The sequence below is a fragment of the Sebastes umbrosus genome, chromosome 16 (genome assembly GCF_015220745.1).
Source record: "Sebastes umbrosus isolate fSebUmb1 chromosome 16, fSebUmb1.pri, whole genome shotgun sequence".
NCBI lineage: Eukaryota > Metazoa > Chordata > Actinopteri > Perciformes > Sebastidae > Sebastes > Sebastes umbrosus.
The window spans coordinates 5,791,120-5,805,451 of NC_051284.1; the positions used below are offsets into that span (position 1 = coordinate 5,791,120).

General features: G+C 42.3%; 2 protein-coding genes across 3 annotated transcripts in view; one reads left to right on the top strand and one right to left on the bottom strand.

Annotated features, from left to right (window-relative positions):
* babam2 (BRISC and BRCA1 A complex member 2) overlaps positions 1-8,974 on the bottom strand; it is a 120,468-nt gene extending 111,494 nt beyond the window's left edge. Inside the window, exon 1 of the mRNA XM_037796515.1 lies at positions 8,821-8,974. The gene's annotated coding sequence lies outside the window, so the exon portion shown is untranslated. The remainder of the gene's footprint in view (positions 1-8,820) is intronic.
* Positions 1-14,332, top strand: part of rbks (ribokinase) — a 43,162-nt gene that overhangs the window by 358 nt on the left and 28,472 nt on the right. The window contains exons 2-4 of one of the 2 annotated variants that reach the window (XM_037796516.1): positions 3,500-3,561; positions 13,010-13,142; positions 14,143-14,206. In XM_037796516.1, coding sequence (XP_037652444.1) covers positions 3,500-3,561; positions 13,010-13,142; positions 14,143-14,206 — 259 coding nt within the window. Of the gene's footprint in view, positions 1-3,499; positions 3,562-12,331; positions 12,449-13,009; positions 13,143-14,142; positions 14,207-14,332 lie in introns of those variants that run through there. The other variant, XM_037796517.1, reaches the window with a different exon arrangement.

Consider the following 14,332-nt stretch of genomic DNA (forward strand, 5'->3'; position numbering starts at 1 on the left):
TACCTGAACGAGCATCACTCAAAACAGTGAGGCAACACATGTCAGCTAAAACCACAATATCACTCTATATTTCAGCTGCTTGGCAGTAATGTTAGCTGACCAGACGAAGGTCTCTCCATGAACATGATCTAGATCTGATCCTAGTGTTGGCTTTTCCTGCCTAAGTGCAGGCTGAGGCAGCGGGGCTCTGCAGCGTGTCTCCCTGCTCTCTCCGGCTGCCGGCGGGGAGAGCAGGGAGACACCGGCACCCGGTCGGTAATGAGAAGACAACGTAAATCTCTGTAGAGCTCCGTCACTTCACAAGACACGGAAAACCTCTGTTGGTCTGGAGGAGCTGCAGCATTTAATTCTGCACAAACGTCCCCTGTACATCTACTAGATATTCTCAGAGCTAAACTAACTCTTCTGCAGTGTGTAGTGAGCGCGCGTTCACGTCTAGAGGTGGAGCGAGCTGAGCTGTCTGAGTGAAGGCGAGCAGGCAGAGGAGGAGGGTACAGCGGCTACACGCAAACGCGCATATGCGAGCGCGCATGTGTGACGACCCGCTACATTTATGCGCGTACAAAGTTACAAATAGTCCCTTTAAAGGGAGATTTGTCAAGTATTTAATACTCTTATCAACATGGGAGTGGGCAGATATGGTGCTTTATGCAAATGCATGTATATCTTTTTTTTTTTTTAAATCAATTAACAACCCAAAACAATGACAGATATAGTCCAGAAACCCTCACAGGTACTGCATTTAGCATAAAACAATATGCTCAAATCATAACATGTCAAACTGCAGCCCAACAGGCAATAACAGCTGTCAGTGTGTCAGTGTGCTGACTTGACTATGACTTGCCCCCAACTGCATGTGATTATCATAAAGTGGGCATGTCTGTAAAGGGGAGACTCGTGGGTACCCATAGAACCCATTTTCATTCACATATCTTGAGGTCAGAGGTCAAGGGACCCCTTTGAAAATGTGCCATGTCAGTTTTTCCTCACCAAAATGTAGCGTACGTTTGGAGCGTTATTTAGCACCTCAATAGACTGAGAATCATTCAAGGTGCCGTGTGAGATGACACCTGGAATGTGATTGTCTTGAACAAATCGAACTTGGAACAGTACAAAGACATAGAAAATGATATCTGTATACGTGCAGCAAGACCAGTAGTGTTTCCGCATGAGGGCAATTAGGCTGATTTACAACTGGGGAATTCCACCGTCATGGGGGTGATTCAGACGAAATAGAGATACCTTAGAATGATTAAGTATTCATTGGAAACATCAACAGTGAAGTATTTATAGTTGGTTATCATCCAAGTGGTGTACAGTAATTCATTCGATGACATGAGGGGTTGTCTTATTAGTTCAGCATTGTGCTCCAGTTGTCTTTTGAGTATTCTTATGGACACTGCGAATGAAAAGGAGCCTTTACAAACTAAGTGTGTTTGTGTGTTAGGTGGAGTGGGGGTGGAATGAGAGTAAAAGGAATATTGTTTTGTGATTATAGCCATTATCTTAACTTCTGAAAAGCATTTTTTTTATCATTGTAATAACAGTCATTATCCAGTTCAGTCTTGACTGGCCGTCCAGACTAGGGCAAAATATGTAATCTTACTAGTTTTGTTTCTTTTTAAATGGGTCCCATGGACTTTGCTTATAGCTCAGTCTAAATAGTTTAACCCACTGTGTGCAACTTTGATTGGCATTCAGACTAAATTGTTTCAAAGCAGTGGTGTAATGGAACAATGTAATAATACTTTATTACAGTACTTGAATATTTTTTGGGAGTGTCTGTACTTTACTTGAGTTTTTATGCTTCTGTCAACTTTCACTTTTACACCACTACATTTCCCCCCAAAAAATGCTTACTTTTACTCCGATACATTTCCCCTAAGCATCTTCGTTACTATTGCAAGCAAGCAGGTTTGGTGAATCAGTGGTCCTAGCTTGCAAATTACATCATTCATATGAAGTGCTCCCAAAGTCGTAGTTAACTTTCGATTTCCGCTCAAGTCCACACAGGCTGCATGTCAGATCACGCTACATGCCACGACTACGACGAAAGGAAAAACTGGATTTTGTTTTCTTTAAATTCTTTAAATTGTGGAGACCTCGTTTTTTTCTTCAAGTGTAATGTAGCCTCCATTTTTAAAGTGGCGTCATGTGATGTTAAGAGGAATAACAAGGGCACGGTCACACATGCGCGACTGCAAGCGAGTGACCAACGCCTGCTGAGGTCTTTTTCAAACTGAAAGTTCACCAAAATGAACGATATGAATGTGCTTCATAGCCGGAAGCAAATGTTTTTTTTGTTTGTTTTTTTTCGCACTTTCGTTCGCGTAGAATGGAAGTCAACGGGAGGCGAATATTAATTTTGCATGTGTGACCGCTCCATAAACTTCATACATCTCAAAATTCTGACTTGCTTGCTTATTTAGTAACACCATTTACTTGCACTTTTACTTTCAATACTAAGGTACATTTAATATCAATAAATGACTTTTGATACTTAAGTACAGTAAATGTCAGACACTTTAAGACTTTTACTCAAGTAATATTCTAATAGGTGACTTTAACTTCTACTAAAGTCATGTTCTGGTTAGATATCTGCACTTTTACTCAAGTGTAGCTTTCAGGTACTTCATCCACAACTGTTTCAAACGCATGACTGCAGTCTTTTGAGAGCATGCTTTGATCAGTTAATGTGAGTGTCAACTCTTAAATCATCTCCTAATTCATTCATTCATATTCATTAGGACGCGTCTACAAACACTTCTTCAGGTTGATCTGCTTCTGTATGATAATTCGGCCTCAAATTCAACAAGAGAGGGAGAATTTTTAAGAGGGTTCCTTGCTTTTTTTTCAAGTAGTTGGACAATGCAGACCTCATAATATTCTGGAGACGTGGAGGGTTCTAGGGTAGCTTTGCTCGCCTGCCGAGGGAAGACAATATGCTGTGAGATGTGGGAGAGAGAATTGAGCCATCCTGCAGCCAGCGGCCAGGCTTTCCAAGTCTTCCACTGCCTAGGCAGAGATTTGAAGAGATTAACACACTAGCATTAGCTCTGATACAAGCCGAGGATTGAATTAATTATAGACTTTGCTGGGCTGCGGTGCATTCACGTGGTGTAGCATTGAAATACCCCCTCCTTCCCTCCACCCCCAATAAGATTGGAACCTGTCCAACTCAGCCAGCGATGAATGCTCTATTTTTACCTTCTTTCTTGTTTCAGTCAAGCTCATGCTAATGTGGGAGATAAATAATATCAAGTGATATTTTGTTGGGAGGCTGTTGGGGAAAGTAGTTTACATATTTCGCCTGATATGCCCCCAAGGAGTCCGCTATGCTTTAGATTGTTTATGAATACTGGAAAGTGTGGACGGATGTTGAGTAACTCAAGAACCTCTTAAAATCCTCAACACGTAATTTAAAGAATCTTTACGACATTTCATGTCCTGAAATGAGTGTTGTTGCCATAGATATAATACAAATGTGTGTCTTAATCAGATGATGACGGAAGAGGCTTTTGATGTGATGGTGGTTGGCTCCTGTATGACTGACTTGGTGAGGTGAGTACATTCAGCCCTTCACTTTAACTTTATCTACTAAATCAACACTAGTTGGTGAAACAAGTTGTGCCAGTTCTCTGTGTGCTTCCTCAAATGACTGTAAATCAACCTTATAGGACAAAACCTCTGGCTAAATCTGGGTTCAGGAAGCTCCTCTGCTTCCTCAGGTGGGTCCAACAGGAAGCAGGACATTGGGCAAAATTTCATGATCATATCAGGACATGTATCCCAAAAAAGAATGTTTCTCAACCTTTTGGGTCAGGTCCCGTGTGGCTTTGCTTAATATGTAGAGAGTGTTTCCAACACTGATTTTCTTATATTCATTTTTAATATTTGAATAATGCATTGCATAGGTTTGAAATGTCCAATCATCTGTTTATATAACAATTTCTAAAAAGGTTTAAACACTTATTTTATATCATTGGGACCAGTATTTCAAAAAATAATTATAGGGATATTTATCAGCCTTGTGGTTCCCAACCTGGGGGTCAGGACCCCCCAATGGGTCCCAAGAGCCACCAGAAGTCTCTTTTACACCAAATTATTCGGGCTGCCAATCCTTTAATCTCATCATTGTTCATAGTTAATCATAATTAATTGCAATTTAATCGCACAAATATACCTTAAAGGGAGATTAAGGGAGTATTTAATACACTTATCAACACGGGAGTGGGCAAATATGCTGCTTTATGCAAATGTATGAATATGTTTACTATTGGAAATCAATTAACAAAACAAAACTTGACAAAGATTGTCCAGAAACCCTCACAGGTACTGCATTTAGTATAAAAAAAATATGCTCAAATCATAATATGACAAACTGCAGCCCAACAGGCAACAACAGCTGTCAGTGTGCTGACTTGACTATGACTTGCCCCAAACTGTATGTGATTATCATAAAGTGGGCATGTCTGTAAAGGGGAGACTCGTGGGTACCCATAGAACCCATTTACATTCACATATCTTGAGGTCAGAGGTCAAGGGACCCCTTTGAAAATGTGTCATGCCAGTTTTTCCTCACCAAAATTTAGCGTATACTGTGTATATATAGATGAACGTTGTGTCTCCACTGCCTTCCACTGTACAGAAGTGAAGCCAGAATATCTATACGGGAGCTGCCGTCTAGAGATTTTGACGTCATTTGGAGCCAGAGTCTGTGCAGTATAGTGATTGGGCGGTGGAGCCGCGGTATCGAGGTCACCCTGCCCGAACCAAAAGCAAGCCGAGGACGTCCGCAGCTTGTCATCGAGAGAGACACACAGCTGCCAATCATCATGTCTCAACCCCTTTTTATAGCATCACATAACTAATTAAAACCACACTTATCAGAAAAATGAAAACTTGAACACACATCAGCGTGATCAGAACTAACAAGAATGACAAAAAACATTTTTGGGAAAAAGATATTTGACGTGTACTTTGACTTTTTAGTTTGGCTCCTGTCCCATCTGCTAACATGGAGGGGTGGGCTTTATGACCTATACTGCAGCCAGCCACCAGGGGGCGATCAAGGTGTTTCGGCTTCACTTTTGGAGAGCTGTCATGTCGTCCATCTTTATATACAGTTAGCTTAATTAGCTAACTAGCTACAATTGAGAAAATTGACGGTTGTGGCTAGAAATGACATGAATGCTTTTGTGTCAGAATTCAAGTACCCATTGTTTCAAAAATGACTACGAATTTCAAGTGGTAAATCTGCTACTGTTATCAATATATAAACTGCATTGTGTCTCGCTCGAGAGCCCGACAGGCACAGCAACAGTAACTAAGGGGGTGTAGCTTAGCAAACGATCAATTGTCTTTGCTTAAAACATGTTTCCCTTTATTATTATTATTATTAACCACCGTTTTCCTACAGCGATTTAATTTTACATGCAAAGCTTGTGGAAAATATGGCACAAGGGGCTGAAGGGTATTTTCCATCATGGCTTGAATTGGACCGCACAGACCTGTCTACACAAGAATAGAGGAAGTGGTCTAAACTTAGATAATGCCGCTGGCTGCCTTTTCAACGCCCAAAATGTTGTAGGGAACATCCCTGGTCTGAGAGCGTGGGGTCCAACAGCTTTCAGTCCATAATAGTGAGCAGACTTCCGGTTAAATAGGGAGGCACCTGTTCATCTTTCATCTAAATGCTATAACATTTTTCTGCACAGAAGAATAGATCCACTGTTCCAGCAGGTTGATCAAGTCACTGACAGATGATGTAGGTGTGACCATACCATGGTAAATCAAAGACTCAAAGTGTGCAGACGATCTGGTATAATTGCTGCTTGCTAAAATGTCAGCGTTGCGTCATCCTCGTACGTGGTGAGATTTGTCGAGCCAAGTAGGATCCATTCCCACAAATCATTAGTCATCGACTCCAACACAATGGGTTAGTTGAAAACAATTTGTCATCCTCATTTACCATAACCTTTGTGAGAAATGACACAATCACAAAAGATACATAAAGTTAAGTACAGTAGAATGCCACGTCTTCATTTTGCTCAAGCCACCGAAATGTCTTCCCTGTCAGCGTGAGGACGCGCATTGTTTGAGCAGTTGTGTCATACAGCTTGTATTATATTTTGAATGTGAAACCTGGGAAAAGTAACTGTCACTTGGCTGCCAGCTAATGGAGATCTAAATAAACAACCACAATGTTGGCCAGTGGGAGAAAAGTTTTGCACGCTCCAATTCAACTTTTCGCATTTCCGTTGTCACTGGACAAAGCCAAAACAACTCTATCGCCCCCCCTGGTGGCTGGCTGCAGTATAGGTCATAAATCCCGCCCCCTCCATGTTTGCAGATGGGACATGAGCCAAACTAAAAAGTTAAATATTTTTTCCCAAAAATTATTTTTGTCATTCTTGTTAGTTCTGATCACGCTGATGTATGTTCAAGTTTTGGTTTTAATTCGTTATTTGATGTTATAAAAGAGGGTTGAGACGTCATGATTGGCAGCTGTGTGTCTCTCTCGATGACAAGCTGCGGACGTCCTCGGCTCGCGATTGGTTCGGGCGGGTGACCTCGATACCGCGGCTCCGACGCCTGATCACTACTGCACAGACTCTGGCTTCAAATGACGTCAAAATCTCTAGATGGCAGCTCCCGTATAGATATTCTGGCTTCACTTCTCTACAGTGGGAGGAATTGGAGACACAACGTTCATCTATATATACAGTCTATGGTTAAAACCTAAACTCTGATTCAAAGTACACGTCAAATACATTTTTCCCAAAGATGGTTTCTGTCATTTTCGGTAGTTCTTATCATGCTGATGGATGTTCCAGTGTTCACTTTTCTTATAAAGTTTGGTTTTAAAGTTATTTGATGCTATAAAAAGGGGGTGAGACGTCATGATTGGCAGCTGTGTGTCTCTCTCGCTGACAAGCTGCAGCCGTGCTCGGCTCGCCCGATCACTACTGCGCATCTGGCTCCAAATGACGCCTCAAAATCTCAAGGTGGCAGCTCCCGTATCTGGGATATGTTGGCTCCACTTCTGCAGTAGTTCTTGGAGGAAGTGGAGACGCGTCGTCCATCTTTATATACAGTCTATAGTTGTCACTCACAAGTTCCAACTTATCAAAAACATATGCCTTCTCCTACTGGGTGTTTTTTTTTGGGAGGGGAGGGAAGTATTTTTGTTGCTCATTAGCAATTCAACCAGTGACTTTCTGCTTTGAAGGGCAGGCGTTGTCAATTAGGACTCTAATAAGCTAACGGGAAATGGCCTGTTTTTTGGAGAGTGTGTATGTGTGTGTGTGTGTGTGTGTGTGTGTGGGGTTGGGGCTTTTTTGGATGGGGGTCAGAATGCGGATAGGGGAGGGTAGTTGGAATACATTCGCAGCCCTTCAAAGTGATATGCATGGCTTTGATGTTAGAAAATCCAGTTGCCTTGAACAGCCAGTGTTTGGGTGGCAGTACAATTGACTGACAGACAGCGGAGGCGCACACACATTTCACACTCTCTCTCCGCTTCTATGTCTTGCCATGCAAACACACAAATGGAACACAGATCTCTTTTGGTGTTTCGTTATAAACGCATCAGTCAGGCTGCAGAGCGCACTGTGCTCCTTTTTTTACGGCTTGTCGTTTTGGTAGTAAAAGGTTATGTTGGATGTCTACTACTAATCTGCAGTGCACAAAGAGGAGGAGCAGCAGAGCCTCTCAGGATTTTAACCCGTTGTCAAAGCCATACAGTGCCCCCTACTGCCTCAGTTTACTGAGTGGAGACACTTTATCACCTGCTCAGTGAAATCTGACTTTCCTAAATTATTGTACACCGCAATGTACCATAGGATGATTTCTACCAAAGCACAGTAAACACACCTTTATCTAATGTTTTTATCAGAGTGAATCTCAGAGATAGGACAAATTTGCTCAATAGGTAGTCAATCTACCTAGTAATGCCATCCATCCTCTGAATGCTCTAGGTCTGTAGTTTGCGGTTGTAAAGTTTCATGAGGCTGTGATTATCCTAGAGGTCACCACAGGTCATTTTATACAGTGAGCTCAAATTTAAAAGAAATGGTCTCAATACAATGAAATGGTTACTATGGGGACTAACATCATCACACATGAATACATTTGGACTCATTGGATCCACAGGAGTCTCAGATTTACAGTGATACCCAATTAATGTAATTCCAAGACTGTTTAGGGACCCCAGAATGCAGAAATATTCAAACACTTTGAATTTTTAGAATAGGTGAAAATGAAAAACGTTATGGTTTTCATCCCCAAACTGCATGTGATTATCATAAAGTGGGCATGTCTGTAAAGGGGAGACTCGTGGGTACCCATAGAACACATTTTCAGTCACATCTCTTAAGGCCAGAGGTCAAGGGACCCCTTTAAAAATGTCCATGCCAGTTTTTCCTCGCCAAAATTTTGCCCAACTTTGGAGCGTTATTTAGCCTCCTTCCCGACAAACTATGGCATGGGTATAAACTATTCATATACTATTAACTTGTTATTTTTTAAATATTCTCCATTGTTTTATACTTATCCTGCAGTAGAATTGTTCTATACCATAAGCTGTCTGCCAACCTTTTATGCAAATGAAACAAAGCTGTGCTGTGATCTATAAGCGCCGACCAATTCAGACGCAGAATAGGTTGATAAGTGGCTTATTATACCCACTGATATAGGCCGTTTCTGACCACCGGGTGATGAATAGCAACATGCACCGCACCAGCAAATGGTCTGACCACACAAAAATAAACGCCCACGTCATACTCCGACGCTGCACCTCTTGTTAGCAAAGCAGCTTACCGTGTCCATGTAAGGTATGCTGTCTTTGCCCATCCTGTTCTTTGTTAAGTCCCTTCACCTTGTCCTCATTTACTGGAGCTTCTGCTAAAGGGACCTTCGTGGACGAGGAACATTATACAAGATGAGAACAAGTGGTTCACCGGTGCACAGGCTTGAAAAGCTTCTTGTCTGAGGCACTACGTGAGCTGAAGGTCACCACGCTTAGATTAAATGGCCTGTGTGTTTAGTATCCATACTTATCATTCAGCAATACAAGCGAAAGCTTGAGCTCACTCTGTGTATCTGATTTTGTGAGTTTACTTTCGGAAGGTTGTGTTTGGAACCGGAAAGACAAGTTCTAGTTCAAACTTTGGAGGAAAAAAAACAGCATTTGAATTTGTTTTTGTCCAAGTCTGCTTCCCCTCGTTGCTCACCAACAGCTGAGGAATGACTTTAATAGAGGCGGAGGAGAGGGAAACGAGAGCCAGCCTCAAAGCAAACACTTCACGTCACTGAACACCTGCTTTGGCCTTTTCGTTCCATGGGAGAAAACGCACTGAGGTTGCACTTTAGCACATAACTGCCATGTTTGCGTGGTGCACTCACCACAGACAACAATAGCTGAGTGTCTCTCTGGGCATGGAGAGGCGTGGGTGGGTTTATTTAAGAATTTGGAAATCTGTTTATTTTACCTGTCGGTTATCTGGCTTTAGGTGGCGGTCGGCCAAATGTTATATTGGCAGTGTTTTTTTGTTATCTACAAAGGTTGTGCGCATTGTTTATCACAATTGTGTGAATATCTTAATAAATGTCATGGACCCTTAAATGTAAAGATCAAATATGACACCGAACAAATCTGTACTTTTATCAAATAGGAAGGGAGAACATTGATTGGTGACCCGTGTATGACGAACACAGATAAATGCTTCTTCTTACGTGATAATCCTTTAATCCTCTACACCTGACAAAAAGCCTTCTTATCAGCCAGTTTAGAAAGAAGTAAAGACAAGCAGAGGAACTGGAATAAACTAGATAAAGTAGAACTAGAAGAATGGTTGTCATCAACTTCTTGAGCCAAACGACTCTAGAAGTTTGTCACTAAGAGAACAGACCTTTGAACAGAAAATGTTCCTATAGGTGCTACCTGAAATATCCAGTACTACTGTAGGTATAAGTTCTAAAAGAAATAATAAAAAGAATGGTTCGACATTTTAGGAAATACACTTAGTTACTGTTATGGATGTATTGTCTAGTATCAAGCTAGAGCCACAATTAGCGTACAGTAATCGGAGTGATATCCATATTCTCATTTAACTCTCGACTGGAAAGAGAATAAGCATGTATTTCAAATTGTGTTATTACTTCCTATAAGCAACACTGGCATAATTAAGATCTGACTCTAAAAACATGTTTAAAGATCCCCCAAAAGTGTACAAAAGGTTCCCCCAAATCTAATACAGAATATATAGAATTTGTACGATGATCAAAATAGTTTGACATTCTAGGAAATTCGCTCGTTTGCTTTTCTTCCAAGGGTTTGATGAGAAGATCAATACCACTTTCATATCTGTATGTTAAAGTACAATGACAGCTTAGCACAATGAATAACATGGGGGGGGGACAGCTAGCCAGGCTTGGTCCAAAGGTAACAAAATCTGCCTGTTCGCACCTCTAAAGCTCACTAATTAACAAGGTATCTGTACATTATATGTCAAACTATGTCTTGTCCAGTCTTCCTGGAGTTTTGATTGAACAAATGAGATATAGGTCAATGTGTTAATCAGTGAACTTTAAAGGTGCTGGTAGGTGTATTTTGTTACTTTTGGACAGAGCCAGGCTAGCTGTTTCCCCCTGTTTCCAGTCTTTGTGCTAAGCTAAGCTAATCGCTACCATCATATTTACCATACAGATATGACAGTGGTGTCAAACTCTCTTTTTTTTTCGTTATGATAGACATGCATTGAGCAAGAGGCACCCACACCTAGGACTGGTTGCAAGTCTATCACAGTAGATCTTTTGTGAAGGATGTATTTTCTGTTTACAGTTTTAACTTCTGTTTATTACGCATTGTCGTTTCTGCGATGTTTTCTGCCATAGGCGTGTTTAGTATTTCTTAACCCACCTGTTACCACATCGCATATAACCTTATTGATAGTATAGAGTGCTCCAGGGATGACATATTTTTGTTGACCAACCAGACAGTCAGCATCGCCCTGGGTTCCCTTGACAAAAAGCCAATGGGATTTTTCCATTGGCTTTTGGATTATTGCAGAAAATAAGCTCTGTGGCAAACACACGTTTATAATACTTACACGTTTCGTTCAGCAAGATAATCTCCACAACTGAACATCGCTTCCATGAGTTTTTGAAGTGGCAATGCAATCGCCAGAAGTCAAAAGCTAACGTCAGGCTATAAACGAACTACACCATGCAATGTATGAGCGTGAGTAAAACAAGGCTGCAACGGTGGAGGAGTCGGCGTGATGACCTTTAGTAGTCTTGTTTAGCCGCTTGTTAGCAACCGTCTATTTTAAGACACGTAAAAGCCTCAAAATTCACGAGTGGGATATTTATTGATGTATTCTACTGACGTAGAACAAAACGTTAAAATCTCTTCAGCTTGTGTTAACCACAGACTTTATTTTAGGTAACTAAAAACCCAATAAAAAAAAACATTGACTTCCAGACGAGGGAACCAGATGTGCTAAAATACTAACTAATTTCCGGGTGTTAGGACTCATTCCTGTAGCACTCAATTAATATAGTGTATATGGAAGTAGTAACCAGAACAAGATTTTCCCACAACAAAACACAATCTCTTAATGTTTAGATGAATGTGTAGATTGGAGATTGTGTGCAAGCGGCACTTTTTTCACCAAGAGTCACACAGCTGTGACACTGGTGGGAAACAAATCTATTAAAGAGCTGCACAAGTAGCCTTTTCCTACCTTTTCTACATATTCAAGTAGAATAGGTAATGTGTGTGTGGAAGAAGTGTGTGCGTGTGTGTGTGTGGGTGTATTTACATGTTTTCGACCTTTGTTCCGTTTCCTCCTCACCACATTTCATTCTCACTGACCCAACATCCTGTTATAGCTTCGGGCATTTTAGTGTTTTCACACGCCGGTGCAAAAACAGCAGCATTTATAGCAGCCTCCAGTGTTTGCCGCCAGCGTCTCAGTTACTGGAAATCCTGGGATTGAGTGGGTTTACTGTAATGGCACACCTGCCACAAACACACACACACACACACACACACACATATATGAAAAAGAGCAACAACATGGTGAAAAACAAGTTTATGACAACATTTTGCCATCCGCAAACCCTTACAGTGCTGGCCCGGGGCCAGACCACAGCGTCCTGACATACAGTACTGAGCCGTCTGTTGTCTCTCCATGTCTCTCCCTATGTTACTCACCGCCCACTCTGGCTCCGTGATTGGAGGAATAGGGGAACCGACAGCTCCTCCTGAGGGCACCCACCTGTAGCATATTAACCTTGGGGCGGGGGGGGCGGGACTTTACCCAACCCTGATGATTCAGGCGTTACTGGAGCGGCCAGTGTCAAGTTGAGACATCTATGGGTTTTGCCGGTTGCATCATTTGCAAATTTGGAGACACTTGCATGGGCATATCCAGCTGAACATGTAGGTAAAATATCTGGAGTGCTCTTCAGAGTGATCAGGCTCAAACTCCATGTTCCGTCTGTGTTTTAGCACCGCTGTTGTGTTTGAGTGTGGAAGCCGGAAAATGGGCCGGGGCGGGTTGCTCCGTTCATTCCGGCAATGATTGCATTTTGTTGACCTTCCTGTGAAAGACCAAAATATATAATCCTCAGCAGACTCCACAGAAACCCCATGTTTGTGGGTTTTTGCACATTTTTTTTCCAGTGATAAATAAATAGCTTAACCAGGAAAAGATTCGGCCCTGAAGGGTTGTCTTCACATTTTGACATCTCCCTTTACTCCTTTGTTTCAACGTAGCGCACTTCGCACTGCCAAATAAAGCCTTTATGAAAGTTTGACGGAACATTTTCAAACTTTTGTCTGCAGTGTGAACGGACTGTTGAGGTGGGGGGATAAAAAAGCAAAATACAAATTCAAAATCCAAGCAAAGAACTCTTAATTTCTCAATCCCGTGAGGTTCTCTTGAATATGAATGTGTACTCGTTAAAATTGTGCTCATCGGCTATTTTTTTTTTCCCTCAGCCAGGCACCAAGGCTACCCAAAGCCGGGGAAACCATCCATGGTCACAAGTTCTTCATTGGCTTCGGAGGGAAAGGGGCCAACCAGTGCATACAGGCTGCAAGACTGGGGGCCAAAACCGCTATGGTCTGCAAGGTAGGACACTGGAATCCGGTTTGTCTGTGTTACAGTGTGCGTTAGTTTGGATCCAAGCATGAATGTGTGCATTTCATTAAAAAAAAAGTGCTTTTGCTTGTCCAACCTTTGGCTCATCTACGTCTTACTGAGTACAAATAATCAGCCATCAGCTGCCGTAGTCCACCAACTAGTTAACAACTCCCAAAAAGCTTCGTTCACACTTCAGTCATTTCAGCGCATCAACTCTCCATGCCTCATTTTCTATTGATCAATACTATACCGCATGCATACGCCCACCCACGCTAGCGTGCCTTCAAACAAGCCTATTCCCATACCATACAACCCAGACTCTCCAATCAGTAAGCTCAGCGTGGCCTTTCAACCTGAGCACTAAAGCACCGAAGCCCCACCTCTGTCAGAACAAAGAGGCCCGATCGATAACAAACCAGTGCGGGAGGAGCTCTCCGGGCATGGGGAGAACCCAAAAATAGACACCCGGGCTTGTCAAAAACATCCAAGACAGAAGGCCACTCTTCAAAGAGAATGGGGCCAAGCAGCCAATACCAGCCCAGCCCATTATCACAGGCAGCTAGAAGTGCCCGCGTTTTGGCACGTTTTTTGGAAAGCGTGGGTTCGAAGTAGGCGCCTCGGGGCAAGGTGGGGACCCCTTCCACAACCCAAAGTAGCTACAGATGTGGACATCCCTATGCGGATCAGGGGAGTAGGGGAAGAAAACGAAAGCGAGGTGGGCCTGAAGAGGCGTGAAGGCGGGGTTATCGTGTCTTCAAGGCTTGGCGCAGCTGGTCGTGTGTTTGCGCGTGTGTGCGTTTGTTGACTTTGTGTGTTAGTCTTTGCACATTTTCGGCGGCGGCACCATGCCAGTATGCTGGCAGGGCACACGAAAATCCAACCCAACTGAGGTTTGAGTACACCACTTTTCAAAAAGTTGCCGCTAACCAAGTCTGACCCCGCTTGACACTCTCTTTGTTGTAATCGTTTTGCCTTCAATCTTTTCTAGGTTGGTAAAGACTTCTTTGGAGACAATTACATTCAGAATTTCAAAGACAATGGAGTACACACAGGTGCAGTTATTTATTTTATTATTTTTTGCATTACTGTTCATGCCAAATTGGTTGCCATTTCCATGTTGCATGGTAAAAAGTTCACATTCAGAGCAGTGGGTTTTTTTTTTAGTCTGTATTTTGTCA